Source organism: Glycine soja, chromosome 11 (genome assembly GCF_004193775.1).
Source record: "Glycine soja cultivar W05 chromosome 11, ASM419377v2, whole genome shotgun sequence".
Lineage (NCBI taxonomy): Eukaryota > Viridiplantae > Streptophyta > Magnoliopsida > Fabales > Fabaceae > Glycine > Glycine soja.
This window is the reverse complement of record NC_041012.1, coordinates 2,441,265-2,463,079: the sequence shown is the minus strand read 5'-3', so window position 1 is coordinate 2,463,079 and position 21,815 is coordinate 2,441,265. Positions and strand designations below refer to the sequence as shown.

Genomic DNA, 21,815 nt, shown 5'->3' with positions numbered 1-21,815 from the left:
TACAGTGTATGTAGTATGTTTGAAGAGGTTAATTATTTTAGAATTGCTATTAAAAAATATTTTGATATTCTAGTGTTGTTTGATGTTTAAATAATGTGTAACCTGTTATAGTTATCATTATTGTAACAGTAGTTCTGTTATTGAAGTTATAAATACTTGAAAAAACATGTTCAGATATTCTCTTAACACTGCGTTATATATCGTTGAAAGTTTTAACTGACCATTCTAATATCTTTTCGCTCTGTTTTGGTTAATTACCCAAAAATAGTTAGGCGTCTGTCGTTGATTTATTTGAGGACTAAGCTACGTTCCATTTAGTTTTTCATTTTTCAGATTTATACCTTTGATTCTGGATATGCCCACGTAGAAGGGGTGGAATTTTTGTTGCAGGGGCACCACCAAGGCACAAGACATGTATGTCTGCACGCACGGAATACATTATTCAAACTCACTTCCACACCGTTCATTGCATGCACATTTTCGTAAACCATTCGTGAACTTTTTACAAATATCTATCAAATTTTCTATTTCATCTGTTAAGTAGAAAGCAGGAGGGGTAATCCTTTTCTATTCTTGAGGAAAAAAATCTAGATTTAGAAAAAAGAATCATCTCAACGCTAACCAATCAATCACCGCTATTTATATATCGGACAACAGAAAACTGGACCAAAATAAAAACAGGTCAGACCATAGGGAGACAAGGTTGGTATGGACACAAACATCGTGAAGGTTAGCTTGGTTCCAACAAGGAATGAGCCAAAGATTTCCCATGAGATGCAAATTCAGAAGAAACATAGTTGCTTGCACACGCATTACCATTTCCTGAAAGTGAAACAAACAAATGCAATCTAGTTTCAAAACACAATTGGAGAGGATTTAAGACATTGTTGGCTGTGCTGTTAAGAAAACGGAACAGAGAATGAAGAGAGGATAGGATTCAATATAAGTATCCTCTCTTGGTAACAGAAAACAAAGAGGCATTTTGATAAAAAAAAAAAAATTTGGAAGAAAAGGTGAAGATGATGATGGAAAAGATGAGTGGGGGAGCTATGGAAGATGTAGCAATAATTGGAGGATTGATAGGAGTCCAATTTATCTACGCAGGGAATGCTGTGTTGATGAGTTATTCTATGTCACTGGGATTCAGCTCTCTTACCATTATCATTTTAACTTCTTTGGCAACATTCCTTATTCTATTCCCCATTGCTTTTTTTGTTGAAAGGTCCTTTCTCTCTACTTCCCCTAAATGAAATGTAGAAATTCCTTTTTTTTTTTTTTTAACTTTCTATATTAAGTCAAGATGAGCCTTATTTGAAGATTAATTTCATTATGTTTTGTATCTGTTGCAGGAGTAACTGGCCCAAGCATTGCAGTTTCAGATTTATTGCACAGCTATTTTTTCTTTCATTTGGAGGGTAAGGAAATCTAATTTAATTTCTTCTATCATTTCTTTTCGAAATCCATATTTTACGCATATAGGTTCTACCTCAAGCATCAAATTATTTTCTCAATTCGCTTTGTCTCTTATTCGGAAGTGGAAACTATTTTGAATTGCTAGAATCTTCATACTATTACATCATTGAATGACATATCGGTAATGCATCAAAGTTGATTATTTTGTTGTTTTGTTTGTCCTCTCTTCAGTGATTCAGCAGTCCAATTGCAGGTTGTGTTTGAACTTTGAACCAAATAAAAGTTGAAATTGAAATAATGTTTCCCTAATTGATATTTATGGAGAAGAAAGACAACTAGTCAAATCATATAACAATCCCATAATTTTAAGGTTTATCCAATTTATAATATTAATAATTCTCTGCCTTAGTGGTTCTAACGTTAGTGGAGTTTTTTTCACCCCTGCAATCTTTTTGCCACAAACGCCTTCTCTAATTATACGTAATAGTTTTTTACTTTCCTTTTTATGATTCGGTTCTTCATATTTCTAAAACATGATACAACGTTGTTGTTTTTCTTTCTCATGGCCGTTGTTATGCAGACTAATCTTCCAGTATTTATTCCTCAAAGGAATCAATCTAACTTCGCCAGCAATGGGAACTGCTATGCCAAACATTGCCCCAGGTCTTATCTTCATCATCGCATGGATTTCTGGGTAATCTTATTTTATTTGGGTTTTGGTAGTTTTATTATTGCTTTGAATTGATGGGTAAATCAGGAAATAAAAAGGGTTTATTGCAAAGGATGCAACTATTTTAGCCCAAAACAATTATGTGTTGAAAAAATATCTGGAAAAACAGCTGGACATATGCACCGCTATTTTGTTAGAGCAATAAAATGTTACAATTCACATTTGAGACAAAAATAAGGAATATGCTTACTGCTCCAACAATGCACATTTGAGACAAAAATGTCACAAAAGCTTACTGTTACAATTCTTGCATTGGGCAGGTTAGAGAAAGTCAACTTAAGCAACAAGTATAGCAAAGTAAAAATATTGGGAACATTGCTTTGTGTGTTGGGCGCTCTCACAATGAGCATAATGCAAAGCATTTCTGATCCTGAAACCGTGAAAAATGCCACAGTCGAATTAACACCGCCACTACCATCTGGTCTTGCCTTTGACATACAGAAGATACTCGGTTGCCTCTATCTCGTGGTTGCAGTCTTCATTTTGTCAAGCAACGTTGTCCTGCAGGTAACTTTTTGATCAAATAAGAAATTAAGAGGATACAATTCTACTTAAATCGGTGCTATTGCAGGCTTTTGCTCTTGGAGATTTTCCTGCACCCATGTCCTTGGGTGCAATAACGTCCTTGATTGGGGCGTTCTTGACTGCAATTTTTCAGTTTCTCGAAGACAACGAAATGAATTGGCTACTTGTGAGGTCTGGAGACTTGGTTGGCTTTTTTATTCTGGTAATTCTTCCCACTCTGTCTCATTATTTTATTTGTAAGGTTCGAATATAAAGGTGTCCTAACAACAAAACTTGGACGCAATTTTGTAAGTGTTTTTATCTGTTGTTTTCCCATCATAATTAAAGTAACATTTCAGTGATTCATATTGTCAGTTAATGGAAATCTTTTTTATTATGTAAATTATTGAGATAAAACTTTTCTAATTAAACAACAACACCAAAAATACATATGAAATAATATCTCTATTTTTTTAAGAGAAAAAGAGTTATATTTATTTATCCAATCATAATTTACCATGTAATAAGTTTTTTGAATTTTAAAATAATTAATTTAAAGTAATTCAAACGATAATTTATAATTGAATAACAGTATAAAATTATTTTATATTATATATAAACATTAAATTCTTTTTTTAATTATTGACATCTAAGTTTTGTCTCACATTTAATATACAATAATAACCTGAACATGTCCAAAGAAGAATATATATAGAGAACCAAAATAATTTATTTCATGTTTAGTTTGAAACTTACTCTTATGAGAAATTATTAAGTAATCTTAGATCATATGATTCATGTTTATGTTAATCTCCACATGACATGAAATTAACTCATTAATTTTTTTTCCATAAATTAAAAAACTTGAATACATATAAGTACAATTTAGTTAGAATCATAGATAAATGGTTTTGGGGGTTCTAAGTCACCTAATAATTTCAGTATCTTGCATGTTGAAACAGTGATAGCATGGGCCAGAGAATTGAATAGAGTAATCTAGGTTTAAATTTTCATTATTACTTAGCAAAGCATGGTATCTAGTGAAATGTTCGCAAGGATAATGTATGGACATTTCTACCAACAATGCTTGCAACTTTTTAATTTTTATATTATCACTGTGATGGGTGTTAAAGGCATAAAAACTCTAAATGCACAGGCAGGAGCTGTGAGTGGAATATGCCTGAGCTTCAATGGGTGGGCATTGAAGAAGAAAGGGCCAGTGTATGTCTCCATGTTTAACCCAATTGGTACAGTTTGCTCTGTTGTTTTCTCAGCAGTTACCCTAGAAGACACTATTAGTATTGGAAGGTACATTGTTAAGATTCCTAGCTACTGTTAGTATCTACTTACTTACTTTTGCAAATCATATTCCTCACTACAACACTGTATAACAGTCTTGCAGGCATGTTTCTCATGTTCACTGGGCTCTACTTGGTTCTTTGGGCCAAAGGAAAAGAAGGACACGCAGGTGGAGATGGCTTAGAGTGTGAGTGTGATGCAGAGACGCCTCTTTTATCTTAAACGTGTTTTTCAAATGTCAACGTGTAAAATGTACTTGTGTCATCCCGCTAGAAGCAGAGGGAAAAAAACGAGGTTTGGTTAAGTCGGTTATGAGATAAGAATAAATTGCTTAAATATGGTTCATTTCAATCCTTGCTATAACAACTTGTTGGAAAAACCTCATATTTTCCTGCTTCGTTAAGTTTAAGATAAACACTTAATAATTAAAAGTAATAATAGAAGCATAAACACTTAATAATTAAAGGTAATAATGGGAGCACATAATTATTCTCCAATAGGGAGATTTTTTCACTGTACAAAATGATACTAAAATTAGAATTACAAGGATATATTTACAAGATTGACGGACTCTATAATGGTTCACTCAAGCTTGAAGATAGAGATTTTTCAAGTTATCTATCTTCTCTCTCAAAAAGGCTCTCTAACTCTACTCGTGTTTATATTACTCCACCTCCATAATGAATGGTGGAGATTACTTGTATTTTAGGGTGAAAATTAATTCTCTAGAATGTTTCACACATTCTAGGAGTTTCCACACTCTTCTACTCCCTTTGATATCCTTCCATACGCTTTCATAAAGTTCTAGAAGGTTCCACACATCTCAAGAATATTTAGGTTTTCACATTTTTTCACCAGCTTCAAGATATTCTAAAAAATTTTATACTTTTTTAAAAAGTTTTAAAATTTTTTAGAACCTCTCCAATTAAGGAGGGATCCCAACACAACTAATGCATTTAAATAAGCTTAATGTCAACGGGCAATCAGCATGTATTAAACTATTGATTTATTTATTAATAAAGGAAGCAATATGTAATATGTGCTCTCAACAATGTGCTTTAGAATGTAATGGAGTTGAGTAAAATAAAAGCACTCATATTTTCAACTTTTTCTTTTGCAGAATCTTGAAACAGCTGTTCCCTTTGACGTATTGGTGACACAGAATTCCCAAGAGCACATTGTAGAAAGACAGAGGTCTCTTGGGTTTGAAGCAATGACTCATGAGTCATGACACCGTTGTTGTTTTTCTTTCTTCTTTATAAAATCTCTAGGTCATATATATATAGGTGCGACATTTTAAGATGCAAGTGAAGCAAAATTTAACCCCTGGCTAGGTACAAGCAAAAAAATATCGTGACACTGCTCTGCTGTTGTTGGATGTAATTGAATAATATATCGAAAAAAACATGTTGTGACAAGATAGGTGGGTCGTTTGAAAGATCTCACTGCTTGAATCACATTGTGTTGTATATATATCTATGCTGTGTTGATGTTGCTTATGGTGACTTTCTGGTGAGAGTATAAACCGGTTGGTGCGGCCATATATGTACGAATAGTTGAGGACAACACCTTTTTCTTCACGTCTTGGTCCTGGATCCTCATTATTTTAGTTTAGATTGCTCACTCTTATCTGGTAATCCATGTGACTAACATTTTTTGTATCAATACAAAAAGTTAATTACGTTTCTACTTTCCAGGTCTCAAATTCTAATCCTTGTAAAATTTGAAGAGTCGAAGTCGAATTGACATGTACTGAATGTAAAGTTTTACATTATTAATCAATAAAAGATTATATTGTATATGATTCTTAACATGATTATTATAAAATTTAACAAATAGTACATCCCAGTGTAAACGGTCTGTATATATTATTTTCATAATTTTAATTTTAATTACAAGCATTTTTTCATAATTTTTAATTGATAAATTTGAGTTCTTAACCTTATTTTTTCTGATAAAAAGAAAGGCAACAGGTTACTTACACCCCACTTCTTCAATTGATAAATATTAATAATTATTTATAAATACCCATGATTTTTTTATTCAAATACTATGTTATGACTTATGAGTTATATATGTGATATCCAATGTTTGATGTTGAATTAATTTGTGTATTTGATCATATATATTTTTTATAATTGTAGACCATTTAAAAAAAGTGGTAAATCAATCCAATTTAAATCTAGATAAATTGAATTGAATCATATTGGATTTAATTTCCCCATCTCAATTCTCAGCCCCCGTTTTTCCCGACTTCATCATCTCGAAACATCAACCTTCCATTTTTTAAGCTACCTTACTCCCCCAATTTCAAAACCCTATCCCTCATTTTTCCAGTTATCTTCCTCTGCCCTACTCTCCTGTCTCAAAATCTCAACTTCTCATTTTTTTTTTCTTCCGGTCACCTTCCTATACCCCAATTTTCTTGGGCCAACCTCCTATGCCCCACTTCCCTATCTCAAAACTCAACTCTCATTTATAAGGTTTTTAGGGTTTTTGTTTTTAATTTAATTAAAACAATATGATCTAATGTAGCAAAATACAGAAATTTAATTGATTATCAATGCAAAAACAATTTTACACGCATAATAGATACATACTCATTTTTTTTTTTAAAAATGTAAATTATATTAAACCCAAAATGATACAATAATAAACGGGACATACCCAGCCGTTAAAGAATTACACCCATAATAGATACATACTCATTAATTATATATTGATGGTTGTTCCATTTTAACATAAATAATTGAAGTGATATATAATTGCAAGTTAATCCTCGTGTGCTCGTGTGTATGTGTAGTATTTTCTTATACTAGTATACCTAATTTGAATGTATCAATTTTATACAACAATGTTGGTACTGATTTGTAGGTAGTCTTAATTTTTATTTTATTTTGTTAGACAGGCTTTATACTATTTGAATGAGTTTGCCGGTGAGCAGGGGAGAGAGAAGAGGGCATAAAACAAAGCTCTGCCTACCGCAGAATCAGTAACCGACTTCACCGATATGCCATGTCCATCCAACTAAGTGGGAGAGGCCTTTAGAAACCAGCGGTCAAAATTCCTTCCAGCCCTTACATACTATGGTAGTAAAAAAAAACAGAACTACATAAAGCTTAATTACCGCTGTAAGAATTAATGGTTAATGTTTTCTCCATAATTTTAACCAAACCTAATATATTAGGGTGAATTAAATAAAATGGATGTATCCTTTTACATTTTTCTAGCTACACTTATATTTATTTTATCACTGTCTTCAAAGTTCATTTTTAGAATATTTTTTTTTTCAAAGTCTAAAAATTACAAATTGACTTCTCATTCCACACCATCCCCTAAAATAAAATAAATACTGCAAATTGAACATGGCTGTTATCACTTTGGCATATTCTTGTGGTAATTATAAATTGTAGCACTTCCTCATGGGACTGCCACTGACTTCCCAGCACAAATTGCCATTACTAAAAACAGCAACAACCAAGTCACCGACTCGCGGTCTTAGAACATCAAATCAACAATATTTTGATACAAGAAACAAATGGAACTTTTATATCTTTAATTTATAAAATTTCACAAACCTCGGCTATTTTTTGTTATCTGATTTCCTAATTAATCAGATCGAAAAGTCTTGTGATGTAATTTTTTGCCCTTGGCTTACGGGAATTTGGTTAAACGCCAATCCAGAAGATGCATTATATATGCAACATCAATTTCTAGTTGACCCGCCAACTATCCATTCATCGCTTTCTCTTTGTTTATATAATACTGTGAATATTCTTATGTCTGCTAAGACAAATGAAGCGCTGACATTTCAGAGCCCAACAAAAAATGAAAATTTATTCTCATAAGTCATAACTCACCCAAGTTTTACTCTTGCCTTCTTCCTTTGGTATTCATATGTTCGCCATATTATTCTTCTAAATAATTAACTTTATAGAAAATTCTTTCTTCTTTATCGAAAATAATAATAATTCTTTCTTCAAAAGTTTTTTTTAATCAAGTAAGTATCCATTTTTGATTCTTCAAATACTTAATTAAGCATTATCGTGTTTAAATGGTCATCACATCAATGTTATTTTTAACATCAAATTGGTTTTAAGATCGAGGGCGAAATTGACATCATTTTATTGAATGGTGTATAAATGGGAAAAGACTTGATGAGATTAATATTTTTAACATATATTTACTTAATTATTTTATAATGAGAAACCTGTAATTAACTAATTATATGATATATATTTTAAAAGTATTAATTCATATAAATAATAATACATGTAAAATAATTAATTATGATTTTTTCTGCCTTTGACAAAGGTACTGCCCCCACATATATCCAACTCCTGTTCATGTTGTAAAAAAATAGTTAATTTATAGTTGAGCAATTGGCATGAGTGAGCTAAAAGCTTATCTGGTTAATGCAGAGAAGAGGAGCAATAGTAAATGGTGTAGCCATGCATGTGGGCCATTCTATAATCTGTCAAGTTTAGTCGTCGATCGTGGTCCCTCATCTATCTCTCCGTTTCGCATGCAAAATGCAATGCCTCATGCCTATTATATATACCAAGATTAATTTATGGCAAGGCCTGTTTGGATCAAAGTCCACAGGGATCAAGCACTGCAAATCAATTTCAACAACTTCTTCCCATTATTATTAATCATTATTCAGTTTAATTAACAAACAATCCTCGTTAAACAAAAGTAATACATTGAAAATAAATTATTTTTAAAAAGTATAATGTTAAAAGTAAATTAGTGAATAGAAAAGTAATAACAATGTTAAAATCAATAAAAAAAATTATTGTTCATTATATATTAAAAAATAAAATAAATTATAAAATGAAACCATAAGTAATCAAGCCGTCACAATGACTTGACAATTTTCACCTTTTATTTTTAAAAATTTAAACATTTAATTTTATTAGTATATTTTTTATCACTCTTTTTTACTAAAATTTTTTGCATTGCATTGCATGGATTCCAATGCTAGTTCATATAAAAATGTAACAAAAAAATTCTTATTCATATAAAACAACAAATACATCTCTTAATTGATCTGATTATATACATAAAAATAATTTAATTTTCTTGATTCAAAATATTCTCTTTTTTTTACTAAAAATTTTTGCATTGCATTGCATGGATTCCAATGCTAGTTCATATAAAAATGTAACAAAAAAAATTCTTATTCATATAAAACAACAAATACATCTCTTAATTGATCTGATTATATACATAAAAATAATTTAATTTTCTTGATTCAAAATATTCTTTTATTACTGTAACTATCTTAAATAACATTCTTCATTTTTCATTTTGCTAATCACATCATTAAACTGACTAAAACTAATAGTAAAGACTAAAAAATGCTATAAAAATATGTCAGATATATAAATGAACAAAAAAAAAATCTAATGACTAAAAAAAATGTCAGCATATTGATTTTTTTTTTCCAAATTCAATTGTATTTTTTCAAACACATAAAAGTTAATTATAGTAAATCATTGTGATTGTATAATTTTATAATTTGAACATTTAAACTAATAACTTAATTATACAGTGTTTTTTTGGTGTAACAAAGTATATCAACATTTCATTCACATATTTTTTTTTATTTTCTTAATTATTTATCCAATTCTGAATTAAGACAGAAAAGAAATGAAAAATAAAGTTTTTGAGTAGTCTACTCCCCTTCAAATGTAAAATCTTCAAAAATTGATTAATTATTCTAAAATTCATAAGAGATTTACTTGTCTATGTATCATTTCATTCCATCTTTTAGATCTGAATGTTGCCTCGATGGTTTTGTTAGGATGTCCTTGAACCTATATGTGATGTGTATAGACGTCTGCAATCATGATATATTTGCTTATTTGAACATATGGAATAACTAATTTTACAATTTTTTTTTACAATTATAAATTTATATTTATAGTTTCATATTTTTTATTATTGAATTGACCATAGACAAATTCCCTTTTTAATAGGGAGTATTCAATACATTCATAATTCTAAGTTTTATGTTACTCATTTCAAGAGACATGTTAGGGAATCCCAATTAAATTAAATGGAATGATAATTTTTCATTGAGAATCTATATAATAATTTTTTTTTTATCAAATCACATATCGAGTATACTAGATTTTTTAATTTCTTTAGAAATTTATTTAAAAGATTTGTGATATAACTAGAAAGACGTTTTAAATATCACACATGAGTTACTAGGCATGCCAATTTTTATGGCTCATTTGATGTTTTTATTCAAATTAATTGAGAGTAATGTTGTGGTGTATTTTAAGATAGTTTTATGACATATCCAAATTAATAAATATTAAAATAGCAGTATTACATCAAATTTATTCATTTGGGTTGTAAACCAAAAAAAAATCATTTATCTTTGACTTGATCAACTTTTTATTCACTGAATTCAAACATATTAGATCCGAGTTGACCAACTTTCCAACCATGACATTTTTTAACATTGTTTCCTTATTACGAGTTATTTTATTTTTTAACATTTAAATTGTGTATGTTTAATAAATTAAGAAGAAACAAATCATTAAATACATATGTTATTCGATGATGGATTATTTTAACTTAATTATATTTTTTGAATTAAAGTTATTATCAATATAATTATATTTAAATTTCTTTAGAAATTTTTTTTATCACTTGTAATAATTATAATTAAATCTGACTCAATTTAGATTAGTTGAATATCTAATATCTAATATATTAAGGAAAGGGAAAAATATAAAGGAAAGGATCAAAGGAATGAATGGAACAAATTGAATGATATAAAAAATTAGTCATTGAAATTATAAAAAATATGTTATTTTAATTTTTAAAATGATCAAATATTCATGATATCTATTTTAGTATCTTGATATTTATAAAAAAAATAGAAGAAAAAGGAAAATAAGGAAATGAATATATGGAAAAGTTGAACAATGCAGAGGTCAAATTATTAGGAATATAATTATATAAAAAGTCTGAGGCAAATCTGTCACAAATAATAATTTAATTTGACTCAATTTATATTAGTTAAATATCTAACGTAGTATCTTGATATCTTAAAAAATATTAAAAAGAGAAGGCAAAAGACAATGAGGAGAGGAATAAATGGAAAAAAAAAATTAAACAATACATCAAAATTAGCCTTTCAAGCTATAAACTTAGTCAACTTTACTCTTGAAATTATAAAAAATACTATTTCAATTTTTTGAATTTTCAAATATTAATTAAACCTAATGTATTAAAAAATTGAAAAGTCAAAAAAATAAGAAAAGGTATAAATGGAAGAAATAAAAAAGCAAATGTTATTAGTCAATATAACCCCTGAAATTATTTTTAAAAAATTTACTTTTAATTTTTGGCCTACCATTTTCTAATATGTGAAATTAAATAACTACATTTTGTAATAGAGAAACTAATCGCCATTTAATAATTTTAATGAGTGAAATAATAGTATTATCGTGTTATGATTTTAAAGAGTGGATTTACTGAAAGGAGACACATCTTATTATTCGAGATGAAACTGACATGTCTCATGGTGAGAGGTTGCGCACGACAGGTTGTCAATCACCAAATGCATGCTATTAGGACAGATGCCACTGACACCACTGCGCTGCCTATACTAACAGAATTTTTATGACATTTAATTCATTAATTAATCATGCTGTCCACAAAGAATTCAAGATAACACCAGTTCCTCACTATTATTGCTTTTTGCTGCGTTTTTACTAGGTTAAAAATACTTACTTTTTTCGTACGAAAACCTCAGAACTCAGAAGACAAATGAATGAATAATTGATTGGGGGGCGGTTATTTTGCTCCAATTATTTTTTTTTTATATTTCATGGATATTTTAATGTATAGTTTAATTACCTTTAAAATGAATTTAGTGACAAATCAAAGATTTGAGATTTAAATTTTGCTAAGAGTGATATGTAATAGTAACACATGTCGTTAAAATCATAAATAATATTTCTCCAATCATAATTATATTTATTGGAATATCTAATTAAAGGAATAAAAAAATAATATCAAAGTTTGTGGCATATAACTTTATTTTGCATTGATTTCAATGTTTTTTTTAAATGAAATTTGCTGAAATAAAAATCTTTATAAAACCCAAGAAAAAGAAGAGGGCGGAGAGGAGTTTAAACAATTTTTTTAACTATATTTCTTTTTGCTGACTTTTTTTTAACTATATACTAGCTTGTTATTTCAAATGGTTGAAAGTAAATATATCCCGCAACTTTTTTTCTTTTTACTATAGATACGGAGATTTAGATTTTAAAATTTATTCAGGGATAAATGTGATAAAAACAAACCACGCTTTTTAGGAAAGGATCAAATTTTGTAACAGGAAAATATTGACCCCAATATATGTGGGAAAAAAATCGATATCTTAACAAGATTATATATTGGGATATTAGGTTTTACTCGTGTGTCTGGAAGATTAACTTATATCACTTTCTGTTATTTATCCCCCACACTAGTAATTTTCATTAATCTAATTTTCGAATTATAAGTTTTTAATTGTATACTAATTAATTTTTTTTGTCAAATCTTATGAATCAATAAGAAAGGATAAAAAAAAGAGAAAATAGTCTAATTATATACCAGTGAGGCACCGAGAGTTTAAAATAAAATATTATCATTCAATAATTAATAAATTACTATTACCATAAGTTTAATAACTTTTGTAATAATATTAAAAATGATTTTATGATTGAATGATAATGTTAAACTATTTTATATTATTATTAGATGACAACTATTTTTTGTTTCAGAACCAAAATATCTCTGATCATCATGCTAAGAAGCAATTTAATTTTGATTTTTTCTTGATATTTTTCAAAGTATGACGGATAGCTTTTAATGTTGTGCTAATTTTGATAATTATTGATCATTTATTTACTTGGTAAAAGTTAAAGAAAAAAAAAAGGGAAAGTTTCCATTAGCATGATAACGATGATATAGTATCCGAACGCCAATTATAGTCATCTTTATTATAATTTGCAACATAATACCAACCATTTACTATTAGAGAGTTGCATATCACAGCCAAATGCTAGTCGATTATGGAACTTTTGTTTAGCTGCATAGTTTGTTTCTCAAATATTGAATTACAGTAGCCAAACAAAATGTCAATAACATTGAATTGCAATTAGAAATGTTCATATGTTCCAATTCTCTTCGCCGAATGATGGTAATTCATTAGCCACTTTTCCCTAATGGTTTACAGTAATTATTATCTGAAGTACTTTGGCAGTATTAACAAGTTAATTTCTATGCATTGAATGAATATTTTTTTTAAAAAAAAAAAACAAGAGATAAAAATACTGTTATTGAATAACGATGAAATATTCATGTATTTTTTTATGTGTACAATGAATAATGATCAAACCTAAGAACTCATGAGGAATGTTACCACTCTATGTGAGAATCTGGCTTAAAGACTTTCTATGATTTGCTAAAATTTATTAAAAATAATTAATTTTGATAATTTTTAATAAAATTCTAATCAATCATCCAGGGAGTATTAGAAGTGCACTATCAAAGAGATAATGCTTCTAGTATTTTTTAATACCTCATATATATTACTTAAATCTTTTATCATTATTAACAAGTTGTTGGTTTGACTGATCTGAATTTAGTATCTTTTAAGCAAAATTTTAGGTTTGAATCTTGTAAATAAAAAAAATATGATTAGGAAAGAAGATCCTATTAAAGATAATGAATAAAATTAATAAATATCTCTTATCAATAGTTAGGTTGCCTCCGTGTTTATTCTTGTATTTTTAGATTAAAAAAGTATTAACGTAGAAGATACTTTTGATTAATAATAATTAAGAATCTATTTTTATCAAAGAAAATTAAAAAAGACAAAACTTTCAACAAAATTATAAAATTAAATTATTTAAACTAATATGTATGTTTCTTGCCGGCGAGGATTGAATTCAGCTGAAAAAATTAGTCTCATAATGAGAAAATCACTGTTAGTATAAGTATTATACACAGTAATCTGTGATGAATTTACAATGTAATTTATTTTTTATACTGATGAATAGGATCCTATTTTGTAAAAGAAAATACGAGGGTTTGTTTTGATAGACCCATTTAGAGTTTGAGAAACAGAAAGACAGTAAATGAAAAAAAGTTATTCCATACTGACAAGGTGTGCATGTTGGTTGTTGCTCTTTTTCCCTGTTCACGATCACACTTTGTTAATTTTGGTGCCACCGAACAATGAATGCCAGTGTTCCAATCTGTTGTGTTGACGCTTCCCAAATCACAGCCCATATAAATACGTACACAGAGACATCTATATTTTAATTTTAATAATAATAACAACATGCACACAACACAACCATAACTTTTGGGTTGTGTGTCTTATTGGTGGAGGAATGCTCGTTACCCACTCCTTTTTTAGTTCCCAAATTCCCCAAAGAAACCAAACCAAAAACAAACGTATCTGACTCTCTCTAATGGAGCGGCACAAATGCAAGCTCTGCTCCCGAACATTCTCCAATGGCAGAGCCCTCGGTGGCCACATGAAGGCTCACTTAGCCACCCTCCCTCTTCCCCCCAAGCCACCACTTTCTCCCTCTGCTGCTTCCTTCTCTTCTAATTCCTCTTCAGAAGAAGCCACACACGATGAAAAGTCTCTGATTTATGGGTTAAGAGAGAATCCCAAGAAATGCTTCCGACTCGCAGATCCCGAGTTTAACATGGCCTCTGTGGTTCAAGACAGGGAAAGCGAGACGGAGTCAAAGAACCCAACTCGCCGACGATCCGAGCGGACCCGAAGAACCGTGAATTCTGAACTAAAAAAGGCCAAACTCAGTTTCATGGAGTCGCCAGAGCCCGTGAGCTCTGTCTCCGACACTTCTCCCGAGGAAGATGTCGCCATGTGTCTCATGATGTTGTCGAGAGACCGATGGAGTAAAAACAACAACAACAACATCATCATCATTAACAACGTTGTTAGTAATGATGATGTTGTCGAAGAAGAAGAAGAGGGTGGGAGATCAGTAGAGATCAAGTTGAGGAGAGTTCGCGGGAAGCACAAGTGTCAGAGCTGCGGGAAGACGTTTCGATCTTCACGCGCATTGGGCGGTCACAGAAGCATTTGCGAAGGTTCAGGTAACGATAGTAAAACCTTCCAATGCCCTTTTTGTTCCAAGGTGTTTGGGTCTGGTCAAGCACTCGGTGGCCACAAGAGATCTCACCTCATGCCTTCTTCGTCTTCGACCGCTAACAATGATTCTTTTAGATTGAAAGAGAGCTTCATAGATCTCAACTTGCCAGCTCCGGCCGAAGATGACGACCTTAGTGTTGTTTCTGATGCTTAATTATTACTTCTTCTTCTCCTTCTCTTTGCAGCAACTGGGTAAAGTCTTTTTTTTTTTTTTTTTTTTTTCATTTTTTTATAGTAGGTAAAAAATATTTCATTGTGTTCATTGTTAGATCAAATGCTTTTGATGGTACAATCATAGCTTATAATTTATGTTTTCACCAACTGTCTGTCTGTTCTGTCGTGCCTAGGCTCTCTGAACTTACACATGATGATATTAAATTAGTAGGTAACATCCTTCAATGTGTAACTGATACAAAATTATTTCAATTTAATCATCGTCAGTCATCTAGAGTTGAGTTCAAGTTTTTTTTTTACTCCTGCATGATTACTTAAAAAAAGAAGTAAATTGCTAGTAGTAGGAAGAGTCTTGGCTCGATATACAGAAGCATTCATAGTTAGTTGCAAGTTGTGTGTTTTCGGGGATTTGGTTCATGGTTGTGGACCAACAGCTTTGGCCTTTGAAAGTACTAAAGTGCTCAATTCCGTTTTTGTGCTCTGATTCTGTTTCACCAGATCTCTCACCTGTCATTCTACTTTTGATCTAAAAAAATAAGTTTTAATTATCTATTTCAAATTTATTGATTTTAGTCGTTATAGTTAAGTGAATTTTTTAATTTCTTAAGTTTATATTTTAATTTCTAAAAGGCTCATGTTATTATGTAGTTAAATTTTTTATAACTAATCTTCGGTTTTACTTTGTTAGGTTCATTAGGGTTATTCTAGGTTATTCTTGATTGCAATTTTAAGTTATCTTAATATGGATTTGTTATTTATTTTGGAGAAAATTGATGATTTTTCTTTTATTTTTTATTTATTGGAATCTTTTGAGAATTAAAATATAAAATTTAGGAATTAAAAAATCTACTTATTAATTATAAGATCTAAAAGAGATAAATTTAAAAAGTGATAGGATAAAAAATAATTTAAAATACTAAATCTCTTGGGTTTTTTTTTTTTTTCATCATTGTCTTTTCTTTAAATCGCGTGAAGCATGAAATGGGTTTTCCGTAAACGGAGTTGCAAGACGGCAATATAAACGCTGAAATACGTTTCCTTTCTGTGAGCCTGCTGTTAGTTCTTTGATGACCGGGGGGGGTATTATATTGGAAAAGAATCCTTCGATTTTTATGTGCTGTTCTTTTTTTATAAAAAAAAAAATAAAATTGGCTGGAGATAGGTATAGTTTTGTTTTATTATGAAAGACTTAATTATCTTCCTTTTTGACCAGAACGAAGAATCCGGGTGGAAAGAGGAGGCCCCGTAGTGTACTCTTCTTATCGAAGAAATAGTCAGATTTTTATGATAAGATAGATAGAATACGCGCAGATCAAATGCTTAATGAAGGATTAAATATAAAATAAGCGTTTAACAGCTTGGAGGGGTGTGTGTTTGTTTACTTTACGATAGTAATAACGGTTGGAATAGAATTAAAAAAAAAAAAAAGCGGTGGCCTTTTGTTCCAGCATGTGATGTCTTGCTTCACAAAAACTTTGCTAGAACGATGATAGTGTATTTATTTTTTTAGTAGGAAGTGATAATGATTTATAAGGCCGTGTTTGAAAACTGGTTTGAGAAAGAATCAAGTTTGGAAAGGTAGTAATTTTTTACAATTTTGTCAGTAATTGATTTTTTACTTGGGTTCACATTTAGTGCAAAATTTGTTAAAAATAACAGAAAAATAATTATTAATTGTGTTAAGGTCCATATAGGATAGTTTTTAATGTGTTTTCAACTATATTAGAACAATTAAAACATTTATGATGTATCATTTTTTAAATGAATTGTTTATTTTAAATTTATGTGTCTTATAATGTCATAATTTTTTTTTTCTGAGACTAAGGTTGTTAAAGTGAGAACTAAAACATAATTTTTTTTTTCATTTTTTCCCCCATAAACACATGCTTTATTTAGATTGGAAAGATGATATGAACTTGCGTAAGTATTATTGTAACTAAGTCTTACACAAAGTTTACAAGAATTAGTCTAAGAACATTAATTGAGAGGATCATAACTTGCTTGTTTAACTCGGTCTTAGGGACTTTTATTCACGGACTTCTCCCGCAGCCTATTAATGGTCGTTCCTGTCCTTGTCCTTAATTGCCTATTAATTTGTTATTATGGACACTTTGTGATGGCATTTCTTTGATGACCATTACATCTTCATATGGGGGTTAAGGAGTGGTATAACGTTACTACTATGTGTTGTTTATACACCAATCAACAATATGCACGTTTTTAAAGACCTAGTTGGTCGATGGATGATCAAGAAGGATACACAATCCTTTAGCCACACTTGTTTTAAGCGCAATGAAGCTTGAAAGTTGTGGGTCGATCAATGAACAACTAATACGGTATATAGTCCTTCATCCTTGAGTGCTTAAACATGATGAGATTTAAAGATCTGGTTAATTGATGGACAATCGAGAAGAATACACAGTCCACTAATCTTGAACGCTTTAAGTGCAACAAGACATATGAAGTCATGGGTCCGACCCCAAACAACCGGTATATTAATGATTCTTGAATCTCAGTCTCTCCGGAAACTTTAACTGCTCTTAATTTTCATGCCATTGACATGATAATAACTTCACTTTCTTTATGTCCTAGCTTTTCTCCTTTACTTTCTCTTCCCTAATCTCCATCCTTTTTCTTTCTTTCGTTTCTTTTGATTCAATCTGCTCTTCCTATTTGAAGTTTTCTTAAAAACATACAACAAGTTACAATCATTTGCCCCATAGTTCAGCTGGATCCTCCCAACAATCTACGTGGCTTTACGGGAACGGATCCTATATGGTGATATTATTACTGCAAAAAAATCCTAACCATTCATTAAATTTTATATTAATATAATATTTTTTTTATTATAAAATTAAAGTTTTAAAAAATTAATGGTGAGATTTCAACACTGCAAAAGATCATTTTTTTCCTTTCATTGCAAAGGATCCACTCCCATGGCTCTCCAGGTTTCAAAAACATCGGCTTCGGCCTCAAGATCTTACTTTCTATTTTTTCGGTCCAAAGGGCCTCCAGGTTCACTACAGAGCTATTGCTATACCCACTTCTGTTTTATAATAAGTACAGTAGCGAAGCAACATGTATGTACGTTTCCAGTTCCACTTGGCAGGCCCAATCCAAAATGTATGTCTTAGGTTCCGTAACTATTAAGAAATAATCATTTCTTTTTATTTCCTCAATAAACTTTGAAAAAAATAAACCAGTAAAAACCAACTTCAAAATATAAAGATGTAATGTAATTAGTAAGGCACACACTAAATATAAGTTCCCAACTCTATGGCTAATCGTAGTGCATCCAATTGTTGGTTTTTATCACTATCATGCATGCCATCCTCCCATTTGAACCTTAGAAAAAGGTATTCAATTGACCATTCATAGTGCTCAAATATCCAATTTCAGATCATATCATACTGGTCAACAGATTCAGACTTAAACACATAGCATAGGATAAAAAACAGAGAAAGATAGGAGTTGCGAGGTGGCCAACCTGTAAGTCAACGATTAATAGCACCATCAGCTTTTGCTTTATCACCTCATCGTTTGGTTTAATATTGGCATTCTCAAATGGGTTTTATACATGCCTTTGTCGGTGGCTATATTTCATTTGTTTGTTAGACGCGACCATGTTTTTTTATTGGGCCTATAATTCAAAACAACAACAGGAGTTGAAATTTCTCCAGACAACATTAAATACAACGATATTTTATTAACTATAATCAAAATATTTTTTTTTATCAATTGAACTGTTTTTAAATTTTAAAGTTCAAATTATGTATTTTTACATTTTTTATGAATAAAATATATTTTCTTTAACATTATTATAGTCTGTATATATATATATATATATATATGTTTTTATAAATACTTTTATAATGCACGATATTGTGTTAACTTTTTTTATATTTTACATCTACCTATAAAATATATTGGCAAACAGTAAATGGACTTTACTCATTAAAAGTTTAGCTAATAGTTCGCTGATTTAAGCTTGTAAGCTCACATTTATTACGAGTGTTTAAAGGGATTATGGGAAAACTTATGATAACAATGAATAACTATCATAACTTTTTTTAAAAAATTATCTTTTTCGACACAGTTTATTGAATAAGTTCTTCTAAATTAATTTTATTGAGTTTTATAATCAAAACCCATGGAGACTTTTTGGTCAAATCGACCTATTCCCACTTACATGATATGAAATATGATAGCCAAAGAGATGGATATTTTTAAGAAATTGTGGAAATTAAATATTCTTCCCAAAGCTGCTATGTTTTTGTGGGGATTATTTATTGATAGATTACTTTCAAAAGAAAACTTGTGGAAGAGGAATATTATTGTTGATGAGGATGATCCTGAATTGGAATCCTCAAAGCATGGGATTTTCAAATGTGGCTTTGCTCATAGAGTGTGGAAAGAATGTTACAATTGGATTCAAGTTCAATCCGCTTTGCCCATTTGTCCGGTCTCTCATTTTTATCAACACTCTTTGAGCTTGAATAGCATGAGCAAAAGGGGACAATGGGATGTGGTTTGTTTTTACAAATCAAAGTTTGGTGTGGGAGACTATATTGCAAGACTCTTGGAGCTGGTTGAAGGGCTTAACAAAGGATGCGCAATGGGCCTCATCTCCAGGTAATTGTTTTGTTTGAAGATGTGTAGATCCTAGACATGCCCAAAATGTTTAAGTGTGGTATTTAATTCCGCTAACAGTGGTGGCATTTTCTTTAATGCCTAAAACACTGGAAGTCAAAGTTTCTTTCCCTGAATTTTATTCCTGATATTATATTCCCATTTTTGACTCCATGATTGAAAGTACAAAATATAATGCACACCCACCAAACCTATTTTTGGTCCGCGCATACGCACCTAATTTTATGACAAATAAAGACAAAAGTCACTATTGCATCCCCCATTGCAACCGTCAATCAATAATTATGGTAATATGCAATCTAAGTTATTCTATTGAAGTTGTCGGTGTAATATATATACCATGTAAAGTAGGGTATACCAATACGGGTTACATTGACATGCAATTTAAACAACGTTAATTTGGCCTGATTTGAGATGAAAAATGGAATCTATTTTTCTTATTTGTGCTCGTTTCACGCATTCTACGTTGAATTTACTAAAGATCTCGTTAATTAATATTTTTAGGACCTTAATTAAGAAATTAAAAAATATATTTATTATAAAAAAAAATTATGAATAACATAATTTTACACATTCTAATTAAAAAAATTCTTTTTACTTTCTTAACCGACATTATAAAGATAATGATTAATATTTTTCTTTACTAAATACTATTGCTTTCAGCTGTTAAATTAATGCGCACACAAAAATTAATGTGTACAAAAGTGGAAGTTGTTTGCAGAATTTTTCAAACATTTAGCTTGGAAATTCATCTAGTATTTTAATCTAGTAAAGAGTAAGGGTATGATTTTCTGATCATTATGTTGGAGAAGGCTTTGACCCACACCCACCCTGCCGGTGCTTGAAGACACAGCTGAAGCGACAAAATACCGTATATGTATGTGGAATGCACATTTTCCATGCCACTTTTTGTCACCATCTTTTTTTTTTTTCAACGGCGGTACACAAAGAATTTGTCATTAACATTTTGCAAATCACCAAAAAGTTATTACTTGTATACACACCATCCACGTGGAAAAAATAAAATAAACGGACCATCCGAAGAAAGTTACACGAGGTGAATAAAATATATCAACAATCCATATTCATAAATTATATATATATATATAATATAAATTAAAATAATTATTTTAAATTATAATATTTTTAAAAGGAAAAATTATTCTATATGCTAATAATGTAAATTAATTATAGACTGTTGTTGTTGAATCATAAACTAATTTATAGTAAATTATTTAACATTTATAACAACAAGATTAAAAATATACTAATAATAATTAACATTAAAATTTTACATTGAGAATACATGGTAATTAAGTTATTTTATAGTATGTTTGGATAAAAAAATTTAATTGAAAAAATAATTTATTACAGAATTTAAATTTTTTTAATCTAAAATTTATTATTTGGATATTTTTTATAAATAATTTAAATTTTTAAAATTTTAAAAATCTAAAAATATGAAATTTTAATTTCAACTGAAAAATTAAAATTATCTTCTTAATGTTCTAAAATATTCAAATATTTATTTTATAACCTTACACCATGTCCCATCAATATTCTTCTTGTATAATATACGGATTATATCTTTTTTTCTCTTTACATTCATTTTCAAAATTTTAAATTTCATCATTCAAACACACTCTTACATATTTATTTTTTATGACAATTCTAATTTTAAGAATATATATATATATATATATATATATATATATATATTAATCTCTTATTTTTAATCTTAAAAAACTTATCAATAGTTAAAAATATTTTTACATTACCGAATAAACTGTTTATGATAGATAATAAATAAATAATCTAAATAGAAAAAACGTAGTTGTA

At 29.7% G+C, this 21,815-nt stretch overlaps 2 protein-coding genes across 3 annotated transcripts; both read left to right on the top strand.

Annotated features, from left to right (window-relative positions):
- The first annotated feature begins 250 nt into the window (after positions 1 to 250).
- Positions 251 to 5,636, top strand: LOC114373709 (WAT1-related protein At5g47470-like). 2 transcript variants are annotated; one of them, XM_028331231.1, is made up of 8 exons: positions 251 to 1,222; positions 1,350 to 1,415; positions 1,994 to 2,107; positions 2,404 to 2,650; positions 2,715 to 2,870; positions 3,804 to 3,955; positions 4,042 to 4,133; positions 5,067 to 5,636. In XM_028331231.1, coding segments are annotated over exons 1-8 (1,032 nt in total). In that variant the 5' UTR covers positions 251 to 1,019; the 3' UTR covers positions 5,069 to 5,636. The 2 variants fall into 2 exon arrangements, with proteins under 2 accessions (XP_028187032.1, XP_028187031.1); XM_028331230.1 differs by lacking the exon at positions 5,067 to 5,636 and having other exon boundaries at positions 252 to 1,222; positions 4,042 to 4,228.
- An 8,633-nt stretch (positions 5,637 to 14,269) lies between these two features.
- Positions 14,270 to 15,600, top strand: LOC114375552 (zinc finger protein ZAT9-like). The gene has a single exon (XM_028333354.1). The coding sequence runs from the start codon at positions 14,440 to 14,442 to the stop codon at positions 15,304 to 15,306; it is 867 nt and encodes a 288-aa protein (XP_028189155.1). The 5' UTR covers positions 14,270 to 14,439; the 3' UTR covers positions 15,307 to 15,600.
- Positions 15,601 to 21,815: the final 6,215 nt, after the last annotated feature.